At 41.5% G+C, this 17,060-nt stretch overlaps 1 protein-coding gene across 1 annotated transcript; it reads left to right on the forward strand.

Moving 5' to 3' along the window:
• Positions 1-496: 496 nt before the first annotated feature.
• On the forward strand, positions 497-10,221 carry zdhhc18b (zDHHC palmitoyltransferase 18b). Its single transcript, XM_030788449.1, has 9 exons — positions 497-735; positions 1,268-1,428; positions 3,211-3,363; positions 4,011-4,148; positions 4,659-4,710; positions 4,877-4,979; positions 5,256-5,368; positions 5,658-5,754; positions 9,868-10,221. Exons 1-9 carry the CDS (start codon positions 497-499, stop codon positions 10,219-10,221), a joined length of 1,410 nt encoding a protein of 469 aa, XP_030644309.1.
• The last annotated feature ends 6,839 nt before the right edge of the window (positions 10,222-17,060 follow it).

Below are 17,060 nucleotides of genomic sequence, written 5' to 3' on the forward strand. Positions count from 1 at the left end.
CAAACATATCTTTATAAAATCAGAGTTTCATTCATTATGCGAATGCAGGCGTTGTCAGATTAGCAAACTGCGCTCATCCAAATAATGAAGGTTTGTGTAGCACAAAAAGCTACTCGCTAGCACAGTGTAGTGGGATTTGCGTCACTATATCGTAAATGTATCAAGCGGTGATGATTTGGACAAGCAGACATTGACAATGGAGACCTGAAGGTGAATGTTTCTATTTTTACTTAACTTTGACGTTGATAGATACGTGTGTCGAATGTAATAACTCCATATTGGCACATATTTCCGGTTAAATCACACAAAAAAGGACGCTTTTCGCTTGGTTCACTATTGATACTGAATGGACCTTGAGAAACGGAGAGTGACCGCTTTATTTCTGCTTGCGGGCGATATATTAGGTGGAGCGAAGTTATTCATAGCGTTTTGACCAGATGCTTGTGGACTTTGATTGGGAGAACGACACAACCTTCTTTTGTTAGCTTGCCAAACCATGAAAAATTGCGAATATCAGCAAATAGATCCTCAGGCACTAGCAACACCGACACCTACCCCTCCTCCGCTACCGTGTCCCGAAAAGAAGACTAAAAGGCCACGGAGAAAATGGGAAGTGTTCCCGGGAAAGAATCGTTTTTATTGTGATGGACGGATCATCGTCGCTCGTCAAAGTGGCGTACTTCCACTGACGCTTGGTCTCATCCTTGTCACCAGTGGTTTATTCTTCATATTCGAGTAAGTGCAGTGATCTGTTGATGGGGCTGGATTTCAACTGATTAAGAATCAAAAGCACTTTTAATACCAATGAACATCATTCATTTATACTGTTGCTGATATTGTTTCGCGGCAGTGGACTTGTAAAACGCTGTCGAGAGATTTCGCGTTAGTGTGTCCGGGTCTCTTTTTTTTTTTTTCGTTCTTTCTTTCTTTTAGGGAAGAAGACTAGTTACTGATAGTGAGTCATTTAGGCTTGCGGTTTTAGCTGTGTCGAGAGTATCTATAGGCATTCTCATTGTCACGTGAGCCACTGCTTAGAGATAATAAGTGGTTCAGAAACAATACTTTAACTGAACAGGAGTATTTAATGTGACAGAGAAGGCAAACCCCTCTTCATGAGTAGCCCTTCATTAGTCGTTGGCAACATGATGTAAAACTGGAGGATGTCTAACAGAAGGTTTTTTGTTTGTTTGATTTATTTATTTTAACTGTGCTCTTATCCCTTAGAACTTCTCAATCGTGTTTTCTCTCCATTATGCTGTGATTCTAGCTGCCCCTTCCTGGTTCAGCACTTGGCAAGCTGCATCCCAGCAATTGGAGGAGTCCTGTTTGTGTTTGTGATCATCTCTCTTCTTCAGACTAGCTTCACTGACCCAGGCATTTTACCCAGGGCTACCCCAGACGAGGCCGCTGATATTGAAAAACAGATCGGTAAGATCACCATTGTGTTTCCTGAATACACACAAACACACACACACACACACACACACACACACTCTTGAGACTAAAACTGACAGAAGACTGTCTGTCACATTTGCTCATTTTCACTTTTTAGTCAGATTTGTGCAAAAGCTGAGGTCTGTAGGCCTAATCTAAGAGGAGGCCAGGCATTTGGTCTCTTGATTATAAGAGCGTTGTGTAGATAAAGCCCTGCTTTGGTTTGATAAGGACTGTTCATACTGACTAGTTCAGCTTGCCACTGACTTCACAAACACTGTAAGGCCCTGAGTAATGATATGTGACCTCCCCTTGTTGGCCTCTCAGTGCCCCCCACCTCCCTCCTCCCCACCTCCCTCCTCCCCCATTCCTCCAGAGGGAGCAGAGCCATCCCCTCACGCTCAGCTGGGGATGGAGCTTTGAACTGCTTTGATGCTCCGAGAAGCCCCTGTCTGTGGCCCTCTGGGGCAGCAGTTGTCATTTAATTGTGTGAAAAAATTAAAGGAAATTCTTCTCTAATTGCAGAGGATGACACTGACTCAATGAGCTCTCGTGGCTTTGCGAATTTCTTTTCATGGAGTCTCTCTCTCTCTCTCTCTCTCTCTCTCTCACACACACACACACACTCACACACAAACATACAAACATGCACACACAGAAAGATTTGTAAAGAGGCAGGTCATTGCTTTGCATGGGTTTCACTTGGCAACACAGAAACATAGTGTCCTTTGTTTTCAAATTGCCAATACTGCAAAGTTCCTGAATGCTACTCATGACACAGATTCCTTCCCATCAGTCACAGTGCTTCTGTTTCAAGGAAATGCTGTGTGTTCATTCGTAGAACTCTCAAGGAAGCTAATCACATTGGGTAACCATGCACTGATGAACCTTACAACCCTGTAGTTCTCATTTTAATGCATATTTGCACACCCATAGTAACAACACTAGTGGTTAGGTTTAAATTCATCCTAAACACACTTTCAATAAGATAAAGACACATTTCCCCATGTTTGGTGTGGGTTTGTATGTTTAAGGTCGTTTATAAAATAATGAATGTCTTTGTGTGTTTCTCTCTCTCTACAAAAGTAGTTTTGTCTTTCCTCCTGCATCTGTTTCTCTCTATCTGCCTTTTCATCCGTGACTATTTTTGGACTGATTCACACCAGTGACCTTGACTTTCTGACCTTTGTTTGATTTAATAACAGCCTTTTTGAGTGATTAGTTCATGATGTAGAGGTAGACTTTTAACTACTCACAGCTGAAAGTACTTTGCGTGATGTTTCCCTCCATCTGAAACCTATGAATCCTGATTCCATATCCATGTTAGAAATAGAGACACCACATGAAGTTTTTGTAATACAAACAAATAAAGCTGACTTTGCTTCTCAGAATGAGTCTACACGAATTGGAATCTGAAAAATTACTCATTTATGCCAAAAAATACCACTCCTCATTTGCCCATTCTGTAATTCACTCATTCGAATTTTAGCACGTTAAAAGACTGTAATGCGGTTAAAATAGGCTCTGTTCCTGGTTTCAGTGGTTGTTCGTGTTCATCTTTTGAACTGAAATATTTTTTACAGAATTAAGAATTTTTTGTTTGCGAGGCAGAATGAAAGTAGCCGTTTAAATTCTGAGTCCATTTCTCATTTGCCAGTGACTCATAGTACCAGCATCCCCTAGCACCACCCAAGTCACTTTCTCATCTAGAGGGAAGTAAGCTGCTGTTCTCTGACATTTACCCCTCTGCTGGAAACCTGTTTATCTCTATGACAGATAACCCTGGCTCTTCCTCCTCCTACCGTCCCCCTCCGCGCACTAAGGAGGTCCTCATCAACCAGCAGGTGGTTAAGCTCAAGTACTGCTTCACCTGCAAGATCTTCCGTCCTCCCAGAACCTCCCACTGTAGCCTGTGTGACAACTGTGTGGGTGAGCAGGACTAACACCAATCTCCTGACATTTTCAACTCATTCATATTAATCCATCTCAGTGTATGACGACACACACTCACACACACACACATACAATTCCTCAAATGGTTTATGTCAGAGAAACTGTTGGCGAATTGGTTTATTTATGTACGATTTGATCTTTATCACCAGCAAACTCTTGCTACATTAATTTCCTTGTACCATTGCGTTTGATTGCAGACTTTGTTATCTGATTATCTGTGACAATAACTGAAAATTCAAAGCCTTGGAAACGCTCCAGCGTAGCAAATTAGAGATTTTTGTTCTTAAATGAGAAAGTACAAGGTTTTTATTCTTGGGGCATTATTTTGAAGTTCTGCAGATAAGGGCTGATTAAACAATCCCTCAACAGATTTTTGATTTGTTAGGAGTTGGATCAGCCACATGAAAGCGTGAGCTGGAATGTCCATTTTGTGTGATACAGGCCCAACCAAACTTGTTTATTTGTCAGTAACGTCTCTCTTCTTTACATCAAAGCCGCACTCTGTTCTCTGAAGCTGTATCGCTCCTCACCAAACAAATGTGATGCAATTAAAATGTAACATTGTTTCTGACAGGCTTTTGTTTTCTTTCCTTGTTTTTCTTTGTCTTTTTTTTTTTTTCCAGAACGATTTGACCACCATTGCCCTTGGGTTGGAAACTGCGTGGGGAAACGCAACTATCGCTTCTTTTACACTTTCATTGTTTCCCTCTCTTTCCTCACAGCCTTCATCTTTGGCTGTGTAACCACACACCTGGCCCTGAGTACGTATGCGGATGTAATTAGCAAAGGGTGACCCTTAGCGGCACCTTGCTCATCCAGTCCATAAACACAATTTCTGCCGTTTTCACAACAGCGTATAACAATGTGTATGCGCTTTGCTTGCCCGCCAACACGCTGGGTTAGTTATTAACTGTTGAGAAAATAAAGTTCCTTTTCCCCGTCGTAAATGTTGAAGCAAAATTTAAACTGTGCCATAAATCTGTCGCCATTAGCTTTTAGTTGCGTTGTCAGTGTCGATTTACTTACATTTCTTTAAACCCTTTCACACTGAAATTAAAATGTGGATCATATTTTTCCAGCAAAAACAGATGGTAATGAGAGAATGAAGTAAATTTGTTTGTCATCTTTATACTAATTTGGATGAATCGAATAGCTCTAGTCTAATCACTCAAATGACACTGTGAAGGCATGGCTCTGCTTGGCTTCATGTTTACTTGGCATGGCCTATAAAATATCTATTGTTTTTTTGTTTTTTTCTTTCGTTCTTTTAGGGTCACAGGGTGGTAACGGCTTGGTCTTTGCCCTCCAGGCGAGTCCAGCTAGATATCCTTTTTTTTTTCGCTCCGTTTATTTAATTAGTCGACATCTTTTTTCTGTAACATGCAGGACTTGAATACTGTGTGTGTTCTGAAATCTGAGTATGAATTCGTACGAATGAATTATGTTCTGTAAAAGTGTTTTGAGTGAATGTCCTTAACTGGTATTTTACTGCTGTGGAGTTGGTGGTCTGCTTCTTTTCAGTGTGGTCCATTTTGGGCCTCTCAGGATTCCATACTTACTTAGTGGCTGCCAACCTCACCACCAATGAAGATGTGAGTGTTCCACATAAATGTTTACTGAGCGTCTAAATGTCATCTCTATTCTTTGCATTATTAACGAAGTCTGTCAAGGACAGAGAAGCCTTAAGTAGTTAGACAAGAATAGGTCAAAGCCATTCTGATATAGACAATCCTTTAAAAATGTGTAGGGGGTTTTTAATCAATCCTGTGTTCTTTTTGTAAGTGTTTTTTTTTTTTTTATCAATCCAAAGTTTAATTTGCTTCCAAGAAATTAATGTGTGTGTCTCTCTTTTTTTTTTTTTCTGTTAGATCAAAGGCTCCTGGTCTGGGAAAAGTGGATCAGAGGAAACGGGGAACCCCTACAGCTATAACAACATTTTCAAAAACTGTTGTGCGGTGCTCTGTGGTCCCATGCCTCCGAGGTCAGTGAGAGATTAAAGAACCGAATAAAGGAGTGATGACTTGGCAGTGCCTTCTTTGTAATGTAAACCTCATCATAGTGTCTTATATTAGCGGTTATGAACTAACTGTAGCTGTTTTTTTGGGTGAGTAATCTGGGTGTGGTTTGGATCGATAAAACCAATGAATGACAGTGTTTCACGTAGAACTTTGAGAATAATTTACAAAATGTGTATTAGATATATAATATTTAAAAGTTATATTTCGTCATTTCCAGTATTCATGGTCCTTATCTAGTTTGTCTTTTTCTAGTTTAATTGATAGGCGAGGCTTCGTGCCCTCAGATGACTCCGCCCAGACGGTTCCCACGGAGATCGCGCTGCCCGCGGCTAAAAACGACATCAACATGGTAGGAAGAGCTCCCAAGCTGGATCGCTCTCCCCCTCCTCCCGTCTCTACCTCACAACCTACCGCCTCCCCCATCCAGACTCCCTCATCATAAACCTGACCAATCCCAGGTGCCTGTTCCAAATCAAGCATCACCCCCCCCCCCCCCCCCCGGTCCCAGCCCCGCCCTGCCCCGCCCCTCCCACCCACTCTCCTGAATAAACCCAGGTTTGATTTATATCTTGGCCTTGGAGCATGGGACGCATCCTCTCATCTCGGTGTTTCAGAATGCTTGTCATTTGGGCTAGACCCAGCATTCAGGAATATCCGGAATTTTCCGAGACCCTGTTGGGGGCTGAGAGAGCCAGTCTATGGTTTTTGTGCCTTTTTTTTTTTTTCGCTTCCTCTCTTGACCTTTCGAAGAGAAGTGTGCAGTATCGATTTGTCATACGTGTCCGTTTCACAGAGCGGGAAGAGCCTAGCGTATTTTCACTGAATTACTGGTCAGGGAATTATCTTTAAAAACATTGTTATGGCAGCCCCCCCCACCGTACAGTTGAGGCTTAAGTCATTAATTAGGAGCACCGTTATGAAGTTGCTGGTAACGAGCACAGAGTCTTACAGTTGAGTTAACCGCTTGTTCTCAGAGGGGGGGAAAAAAGGAAGAGAAACCATGAGAGTTCTGCTCAGTCACGTGGTGTCCGCTTTAAAAGCCTCAGGGCTTTCACCCTGAATGCGTGCGATTCTGCTTGTCCAGGTTGTGAGATATTTGGAAATCTGTTTATGTTTACTCAAAGAGCACATTTCGGTCTTGCGTATTTTATTTTATTTTTTTTTCCGCTTTACGAAGTTTTTTCGCTTTTTCGAGTTGTCGATCTCAGTGGCCTGTAGTCTGGTGTTCACACATCTGATTTTTTTTTTTGGTAACATGTCTCGTGGTTGTCTTAGAATAGTAACTCTTCGCAATTGTGTGTGTATGTGTGTGTGTGTGTGTGTGTGTGATAGTCAGAGTGAGAGAGAGAGAGTACAGTTAGAACACACAGACCCAAATGATGTTTACACATCACAGCATTGTCTCAGGGTTTTTCTTTTCTTTTTTTTTTTGAGATCATGAATTTGAGATTATAATGATTTCACGTGATGAGATTTTGACATTTCATCTATTTTGGACCTTTTTGTTAGAACATCAGTTTCACAACCTTATTCAGTTGATGAATGTGCAGTATTGTCTTGAAAAATAGTATTGAGGATAATAAAATGTGGTAAAAACTGGGACATTACTGAAAGTATATTTTAATTAAGAAGGAAAAATAAAAAAAAAAGAGGCCTCTAATACAATAGGGAAGGTGGTTGTTTTCTTTTAACGTCAAATGTTGCTCTCACTTTTTCTGTGTCTCCAATGAATCTTGTCTCAAGGCAAATCTGAAGTGTTTTTGAATCAGGCAAGCCATTTCTTAGAGTAGGATTGCTGATGTGGGATCAGTTTTTTGCTTTCCGTAGTCCTGAACATGAAAATTACATGAACAGAGGCGAATGGATTCTAGATCAGCACTATTCCTCTCTATGGCGTTTCATATGGGAGGCGGCCTTGTAGCTCTTTTGTTTAGCACACAGAAGAATAAACAGAATTAACTCAGGAATAAAAGTGTCTCTTTGTATCTAGGCTACTAGAGTTTTAAGCGGACCAGAACTGGTCTTGATGAACAAACGTTTTAGTCAGAGTTGTAGTATATTAAAAAATGGAAATTGATAGTATTAAGAATGCTGGAACAAACGGAGACTTGGGCCCAACATCTGTGTGATTTTGTCCACTTTGCAGGGACAACATTTCTTCAAGTGCCTTTAAATTACAGCTTCCTGGCAGTTGTTGTAGTTTTTAACCGAAGCTGTTTGGGAATAGGTTTTTTTGGAATATACCACATCGTTATTAAATATTGTCCATATCTGTGTGTGTGTGTGTTTGTGTGTGTGTGTTTGTGTGTGTGTGTCTGTGTGTGTGTGTGTCCATTTGAGTGTGTGCATGCAAGTTCACAAAAGAGGAAATTGTGTAATGTATTCTTTTTAGGTTACCCTTTTTTTTTTTTTTTCTGCTTTTGTCCAACTCAGGTATTGCACAAGTGCGTCTTACTGTGTTACAGTGTAATCCAAACTGACAACATGTCCAAAAATACTGTTGCTTTTTAGTATTGTTACTGTGTTTATTTAAGATTGTTTTGTCTTTCGCACATAACAGATGTATAAAATTGAATATTTATATTTTATTGTTAAATAAACTTTTTCAATATTTCATGAAATATTGCATGTATGTTTGTTCATGAAATCCTTCCAGAATGCTAAGATTTGAATGTGTTAGCTGTTGAAAACAGAATGAATTGAGTAAGTGTGTGCATGAGTATGAATGTTTGTCTGCATGTGAATAATGTGACAATACTGAAAATTTCCCATTTATTTTTGTCACCTTTGGTGTCCATTCAGTTTGTTAGGGCACCATTCTGTCATATGCCTTAACCTGTGTGTGTGTGTCTGTCTGTTTATCTGTGTGTGTGTGTGTGTGTGTGTGTGTGTCCATTAGGAAGATGATTGCCTGGATTTTGCTCTGTCCTGTGCCAGCTGATAATTCATTTGGCTGGAGCAGAGCAGGATGGGATGTTGGTAAGACTTAGGTGTTCTGAAAGAGGCTCTGTGTGTGTGTGTGTGTGTGTGTGTGTGTGTGTGTGTGTGTGTGTGTTCGTTAGCATCCAGAGGCGTCCCACGCGCTGTCTCACTCACTCTGGTGGGACTGTGCTTTCATCTTGCTTGGCTGCACTAAAATGCATTGCCATGCTTAGTTTACAGTGTCAGTACAGTGCAGTATCAGATCAGAAGACTTCTCCCTGCCTTCACAAGAGAAAGACTGCTCTCTGTAATGAATGCTGCCTAAGCAGTATAGAACTGTTTGTTTTATATGTATATAATAGACATATGTATATATGTGTGTGTACATATATATATTTCCACAGGCACACACATATATACTATCTCTATATATATATATATATATAAAACACATATACTGCTCCATATATACATAACATACATATGTGTGTGTATATGTATGTATATATGTTTGAGGGTGTTTTTTTTGTGTTTTTTTTGTGTTTTTTTTTTTTTTTTTAAAAGCTGTCGGCACATCCTTTGTTTGGGATTTGTTTATATTTACGCTCTGCTTATGATGGTGTTGTTACCTCAGAGCTGAGAATCCCCTGCATTGCCACATGTATCTCACTGACACACACAGACACCTCTCATTCACAGCTGACAAACAGGGTTCATTTTCAGTATTCAGTACTTTGGCAGACTGCTGGGACGATTCCAGGTTTTCCCTGCGTTGTCCTGTTGACCTGCTGGTGTTTGCCGGCGACTGTGTGAACAATGTTGTTTTCTGAGATTCCGAACTGTCCTCACTGATGGTTTTTAGGGACTCACCATTTTGCCATATTGTAATATAGACTTCGGTTCTTGGTTGATCTGGTGGCAGAATGGAATTGATTTAGTGGTTTTTTTTTTTCTGATGTTTTTTTGCTAGTTTAATGAAACCGTTCAACGTATTAGAGGACTTGCGTTACCGAGAAAAGCAAAAAATCAAGAGATTCTGTCACAAAGTTGAATGATAAGAAGCAGCTATTGGATTGAGAGTGGAAGACTTTGTTCCCTGTTTGGATCCTGCATCACCTGCACATTTTTTTTTCCCTGTGTTTTTATCACAGCTGTGACTTACCTGGCCTTCGCACAGTGCCTTTTCTGTTTTTGTTTTTGCTTTTTTTTTCTCCATTGCTGATTATTGCACTGCTATTTATTACATTCTTTCCTGTTCGATGGTTTCCTGTTTTTACTTCTCAGCCTTTTCTTTGTAGTAATCTTCTCTGTTGGTACAAATAGTCTCACTTGTATTTCTGTTCCTTTTCTTTCCCTTTCTTTCCATCCCTTTATCTCTCTCCCATTTCTTTCTCTATCTCTTCTCTGTGTTTCATTCAATTCTTCCCTTCCCCTTCCCTTCATTTTTTTTTTTTTTTTTTGTGGTTTCAAAATTCGTGTGTTCACTCTCGGTCATCTCTCGTACTCTCCTGCCTCTGTCTGTCCACCTCCACCTCCCCAGTGCACACAGGGCACTAAGGACCTGCTGGAAACAGCCACTCGTTCTCCTCTGCTCTCCAGCACCTGTCCTCAGGGGAAGCCCCAGACGGCAATTCCCTTCCCGGAAGCGCGGGCAGACCCCGAACCCTCGGCCGCCCCCGCCCCTGCCCCCGTCCCCACCCCGGCCCCGGTCCGCGGGGGTCACCGCGCCTCCGGCTCCTCCGACAGGCCTCGTTCCGGGCGGAGCGGCAAGGGCAAGCGGTCTTCCTCGCACAACCGTAACCACGCCTACACCGCGACCAGCCCTCCGGGGTCTCCCAACCCGCGCCGAGGCCACAGACACCACCGTAGCCAAAAGTTCACCTCTTTGCACTGATAGCCAGAGCCGCTGCAGTACGACCAAAACCACGCAGGACGTATGATGAGAAGAGCGGCGTCTAAGCTTCTCTGTTTAACCTCGCGGCTGTTTGTTATTGTGGACTTCTCGCTGCCTGGCTACCTGATGAAAAGGGAGGTTCTTCAGGTGTCGCGTCCGAAAGGCTGCAGATCAAATGACTTCGCATGTGACTCTAATGCTCCCAGATTGATTTATTAAAGTGACGAATACAAACAGGTGACTGTCCTCCACTGTAAACAGGACCCTGCTCCAACCCGGAGACTAACGTGGCCCTAATTTATGGGCTTGGTGGATTCAGTGTTGAAGTAATGGACTTCTGAACTTTTACAACGTAAATAAGCACAGAGGATACACACACACACACCTCTCGGAGACAGTTCCAATGGAGACCTAATTATACCTGCCCCCATATTATCCACTGTCACAATCCTCTGAACAATTTAAGTGCCAAAAGAAGGCTGTGGATATCCCTCAATCTGCACATTGAAGCTTTATTTGATCAGCAATAATTTCGAGTAGAACACCAGGGAAGTACATTGGGACGACATAAAACTCTGGGATCTAGTCATCTAGTCTGGCCTATGAGGCTGTATCTGGGATGTCAGCGGTTAGGCTTTGTTGAGCCTAAACCAATCACCTTTATGCAAATAACAAGCATGCATGCTTTTAAAGCTGAGCTCATGCGTCACATCCTGCTCTGTTTGTCAACTCTTAGACTCTTAACAACCTGCAGTATTTGTCTTCCTCTAACGGATATAAGCTTGAACTGGAACTTATAGTTTTTTTGGGGTTTTTTTTTTTTGTCTTTTTCTGTAGTGTTCTTACCAGTGAATGAATTGAAGTATAAGAACTACAAAAGTGAATTCAGGTTGGATTCATAGAACATCATAAGCTAAGAAATGTTTTATCTGTTGTGATTGGTATAGGAGTTGAAGACTTTGTATTTTGATTACCTGACCATTATATGAGATCACTTCATAAGCTTTTGTGTATTTGTCTCACGTCAAATGGAAAACTGCACTTCTGACAGCCTCTTCCTGTCAAACGTGAGATGACGAGGCGTCAAATCGGCCTGTCTGCGACCAACGCCGAAACGCAAAGCGACAAAAACAGCCATACTGCACCGATTTGTGAAGGACATTTTTTATTTTTTTTTTTTGTAACCTTTCAAATCTGACTACTGCAATTGCCATGCCGACACGACTTGAACTTGTGCGCATGTGGTGAGACGGTTTTGAGCGGAGAACAGGTTGATCCTATCCAGGTTTAATTTAACGATATGCAAAACAGAATACGAATTGGGAATACGAAAGTTCATGTTTACCCTCACTATTCCTCATGAGGTTTGCAATATTTGCACAAATGAATGCCAGGAACATACTTTTCACATAGAGTGTAGTGTACAGTGTATATACAATGCACTTTTTTCATGTGTAGCCTGTTAAGGTCGTAGTTACGTTTGTAAGGCAGTACACCACTGTTGTGAGAAAAAAAAAGTCACTCCTCTATGTGTTGAACATTTCAAAACTGCTCCTTTGTACCTGTCTTTATGTCTTTTTTTCTTCTTTCTTTGAATGATTAATGTTATTGTTTTCTTTCTTTGAATGATTAATGTTATTGTTTTCTTTCTTTGAATGAAAATTGAGATTTTGAGTGCGTTCAAGGAATGTTCCCTTCAGTGTTTAAAGTGTCCCAAGGGCTTGCAAATTCAATCAACTTTAAATACAATAAAATGAACATGTCTAAATCCACTGTTATGGCCTGTGTTCTGTGGTTGATATTTTGTCCAGCTTTATTAGTGTGTAAAACAAAAGTAACATTACACTGACGTTGTAAAAATCTAATTTAGAGAAGAGACTGAACCGGTGAATTCTTCTTTTTGTGTGTGTGTGAATATCTAAATTCTGTATTTAATTTAGACTAGAGTCTGTGAACCACTGGATATTCCGTATTAATTTACAGCCAGATTAGAATTACAGCTGACTCAGTCATTTGTAGCTTTTCCAGCAATTTCTAGGGTCGTGGCCCCCCGCCCCAAGAACTGTGCTGAGATCGTAATTTCGTTGTTGCAATTCTCTGTCTTAAACGTGAAGCGCTACTGTTTGCCACTAGATGGCGATAATTACTATGTTTTGGAAAGAGCGCTCGTAAATTCACTGCTGTGCTGAGAAATTCAGAGATTTTATAGAATTGATCTAAAATAAACTGTCTCAAATATAGTTCCCATAAACATTTTGGCAATATGTACACGTATTCTCAAACGGCAGTAAAACCGAGTGAGCCTACAAAGAGAAAACAACATTTTAAATTCTGACTTCAACTGAATTGTAAATTTTGCATCCAAGTGTGAGTTTACTAGAATTTATAGTTTTATGTTATTTTGCTCACACATGATACAATAATATATAAGTCATGTTTTGCAGATGTTTTAGGCTGAATTAAACAACATCTGGAATCAGCTCCACTCTTCTGGGGCTTTCAAATTGGCTACTTTTGAGCAGGCATCGTAATACTAATACATATATATGTATTTATACATTATATACACCATTTCACTGACCGATTCACGATATTTTCAAACGTTTAAAATGGTAGCACCAAATAAGCTTTAAAATTGCTTTGGATTGTTCTATTTTCCATAGGCGACTGACTACAAGTAATTTCATGTGCTGTTGGAAAAACAAGCTTCTTTTTTTTTTCACTGAAAATATCCTTTACTGAGAACCGTATTGAGATGTGAACACGTTTTTGTAATTATCTCATTAGAGACATGAAACTGTTTCGAAATTAGATGAAATTGAAACCAGTGTGCACGACAGCGTCGCAGTAGCAGTAACTTTAATACGGCCAAATTATAGGGTTGCTTACGCATGCACAACCCAATTCACGCATGATATTGAATGAAAGAAAGTGATTTTATTTCTCTCTCCTGTCTGTCTAAACAATGATAAAATAATCTGCGGTAGAGTGCCACAGGGTAAGGGTGTGGGGAGGTTCTTAGAATAATGCTCATTAAAATGAATACTGTAAGGTTGCCTCTCTCTCTCGCTCTCTCTTTCTCTCTCTCTCTCTCTCTCTCTCTCGAAGACAAGTCAAGGCCTGCCTCGTGGATCTGGTGCGCTCCTCGAGTGTGACTGATCAAGAGGATAACACAGGGACACGTGCTGAATCCGTAACACGACCCAAGACCTCTCTTCACCGCGCTGCGTTGTCTGGACGTCGTCTTGCACTTTGGGTGTGATTAGATAAAATCGAGGTGGAAAACAAGTGGGTCTTTTCCTTTGTATGAGTGGGTTGAAAGAAAAAGTGTATATGGAGAGTAGCCAAAGATGATGGGGCGAAACGTACCCCCCCCCCTACAGTGTGCGTATTTGACTGGTATGAAACAAGTGGAGCAATTCGGGAGATCCCCTCATCTTAAGCACATAGAGGATATCTTTGTCCCCTCGCTGGGCTGCCGGTCACAACTTTTCATCACGACTCACTAAACGCTCGCTGGCACAGCTCACATTTCTCTCGTGTGAGCTGCCAAATCATGTAAAATGGCCTCGTTCCAAAACGCCGTTGAGAAAACCGATAAAAACCTTAAACTTCTTTGCGCCCCCCCCACCAGTTTAGACAGACCGAACGGTTCAGCGAGTGAAGGGTGCACAGTGTTTTAGTGTGTACTTTGTGTGTCAGATTTGAACTCACACACTTTTTAAAAAAAAAAAAAAATCCTCTCCTAAATAGAGACACTGTATATAATGTTTTTTATCAAGTAGGTTTTAATTCAGCAGTCGTATTCTGAAAAAAAAAAAAAAAAATCCCTCGTGACAGTTTAGTATATGTGGAATATAACTGGGAAATGTGGCGTGCTCTCTCGACCTCTACGCAGTTGACAGTGTGAGAACAACCCTTCCTGTCTGGCTTGTAGAGAGAGGAGCAGTGTCAATGGGCAGACTGTGCTCTCCGACTCTGCAGTCTTTCAAGGCCCCTCTTATTCTCTATTTTTAAGGTCACCACAGCCAGTCAGCTGCTTGGCCACATGGCTCTGGATAGAGTTTAGAGTCTGCTTTGGAGCTTGGCAGCGTGTGCTGATGGAGCATATGTCCCTTCGTCCCAATGGCTCTGAGAAAACTTTTCTTCATGTGTTTTTTTTTTTCTTTCTTTTTTTTTCCCTCAGGGGTTTTGGACAGACTGTCATTTCAGTCTCAGGCTACTTAGATATTTTCAGTAATACGATCAACAAGTGATTCTAACCTGTAGGTGATTTGTTATTTTTTAACAAGGGAGGATGGCTCATTTTTAACATAGGGGATGTTAGGCTACTGATATTTCAGAGACATGGTCAGGGTAGATTCTAACTTGCACAAACCTCGGTCAGATAAAGGATCAATGAGTCTGGCAGACCAGACTAACATATTCAACTAAACAAGCCCTCTGCCCCTGCACTCTCTCTGCCACTAAGGGATGGAGAGGGGGGATGGCAGGTTAACAAAGGGGAAGCATTTTGGTTATTTTGCTAACAATGGGGATGGCACCCAAATCCCCCCCCCCCCCCCCCCTCATATTGCCCTCTGATTCTGTCAGTATCACAGTAATGCTTTTTTCTTTTCAGTTTTTCTTTTTTCAGTCGGATACATTAAACTTCGTTAACTGAATACAGTCATATATCAACAGCCATCAACAATGTCCTTGACTCTTTCTTCAGTGAGCGAAGAGTTAAACCTCCTTGGATCCTCGAGCAAAGCGTTCAGAATCCTAGACTCTTAGAGTAATGAGTGAAGAGTTTGACATCCTCGGCTGTTGCAGTGAAGAGTTAAAAGCCTTCAGGTCTTTACAGAACACCCACTGTGGGAGTCAACAGCCAAAGAAGCCACAGATGTTTATGAGTGCCACACAACTCTCTCTGTTTAGACCTCTGATTGATTTTTATTTTGTTCTCTAAGAGTCTGGCACACTGAGATCAATAGAGAAGCCTTTGTAGATGGTGCCCACGCAACGAAAAAAAAAAAAAATCATAAAGTCAGAGACATAAAAAATAAAACATGTCTCTACTCTCCATATAAGAATTTATGCACCAACACTTAGCTCAAACAATGCTGCTGATACTGGTACAGAAAAGAAGGGAATTTTATCCAACTGAGAACACCCGAGAGAGAGAGAGAGAGAGAGAGAGAGAGAGAAAATGGGTTAAGTATACCAGAGGGCTGATTAAGTTAACTCTGAGACTGAGTGGTAAACCTCCTAATAGAAGAGCACTATGGCTTAATTCTCCTAGCAAAACAAAGCCCTAGGGCTCCTCGATTAGGAGGTTTACTACTTACTCTGAGTTAACTTAAACCAGAGGTTACCTGGATAAGCCAGTTACCTCGCTACTACCTGGTAGTACAGCCCTCTGGAGACACAGCAGGGAGGCAGCCGGGGTCAGATGCAGTGTCTGCTCTCTCACGGGTAAATGACTGAACTGTGAATCTTTCATTTCACTCATCAGAGACACCATTTGCTTTGTTGTGCTTGGCTCCAGTGTAATTACTCCATGGCTCCAAATCAGCCTGGCTTGTGGTGACTGGTTTCAGGGGTGCATATGCGCGCACATGTATTTGTGTATTTTTTCCACTCTGTTCATGTTTTACCTCTGTGTACATTAGTCTTCGTGAGCTCTTACACGGACCGACATCCTCTGACACGTTCTCTTATTGACATATCAGGCCCAAACAGACGCTCTCTTGATTATGGTGTTGCTAACAGATCCGCTTTCACTCGTCTTTTTTACAGATGTGGAATTCAAGAGGGCCTCTAAAAGCTTTAAGAAAGACTGGGAGATGTGCAACACCTCACCCAGAGGCACTGCAACCAATTAAGGCCAGCTACATGTCTCCTTCCTTCCTCCCTCATACCCCCCCACCACCACCCCCCCCCCCCTTTAAAAAAAATGAATAAGTGGTTGGTTTTCCTGTTACGTTTTTCCTCCTCTTGAGTAGTAGGCATTCTTGTTAGCACATTGATGGAAACAGTGATGGGGAGCCTGGACGGCACGTGTGGGCATGAGGAGTAGAGGAGTAGAGGAGTAGAGGAGTTGGGGGGTGGGGGGGGTGGGACGTGTTGACTCTGAGAATGGTAGAAACACAGGAAAAGAAATTGGGCTTTTCCTCTGTTTGGGTTTTGTTTTGTTTTTTTTCTTTCACACCCTGTGATTAACGTGACTTTGGCTTTCTGAGCAATTTTTTTTTTTGTGTGTGTGTGTGTGATTTAATTCCAGCAGATCCTGGCGGTGGAATGTCCTGGAGGCAGGAGAAAGTCTTTGTCTTCAACTTTCTCTGTCACTCTTTCTCTCATATCCTGCTTTCTTATTCTCCTGCTCTTTCGCCCCTTTTGTTTTCTCTTGATTTTTTTATCGTTAAGCTAAAAATTGAGAGCCTGGGATGCCCTCCTTAACTTTGATGGTTTTCTATGACTCAGTTACTACTTAAAACTCTGTGGAGATGGCGGATTAGAGGACAGAACCCAAGATATCGAGACTTTGTATCATTGGAATCTAACATTTGGCAAATATATCCGGCATCCATCAAAAAAAAAGAGTTTGGTTTATAGGACTTGCTCTTTGAGATGTTAGTTTGAACCCTTTCAACTCCTTTTAAACTTTGTGCACCTCTAGAGCCGGATTCCCTGTGTCAGGTCTCTGTAATCCTAACAACAGGAACCCCATAAACCTCCCATGGGCAGTTTGATAAGGCTCTCTGGGTTTCAGGCTGGCAACGCTCTCCACCCCTGCTAAGTTCTCACCAGGCATGCTTCTGCTTCTCCCTGCATGCCCTTAACCATGACGGAAAGCT

The sequence above is a fragment of the Chanos chanos genome, chromosome 12, assembly GCF_902362185.1.
Source record: "Chanos chanos chromosome 12, fChaCha1.1, whole genome shotgun sequence".
Lineage (NCBI taxonomy): Eukaryota > Metazoa > Chordata > Actinopteri > Gonorynchiformes > Chanidae > Chanos > Chanos chanos.

What these genes read in the sequence shown, in the direction of transcription:
- zdhhc18b (XM_030788449.1), top strand. Translation starts at nt 497, where the DNA reads ATGAAAAATTGCGAATATCAGCAAATAGATCCTCAGGCACTAGCAACA. An exon ending in TGATATTGAAAAACAGATCG is followed by an intron (nt 1,429 to 3,210) that starts GTAAGATCACCA and finishes TCTCTATGACAG; the next exon opens with ATAACCCTGGCTCTTCCTCC. An exon ending in ACCTCACCACCAATGAAGAT is followed by an intron (nt 4,980 to 5,255) that starts GTGAGTGTTCCA and finishes TTTTTCTGTTAG; the next exon opens with ATCAAAGGCTCCTGGTCTGG.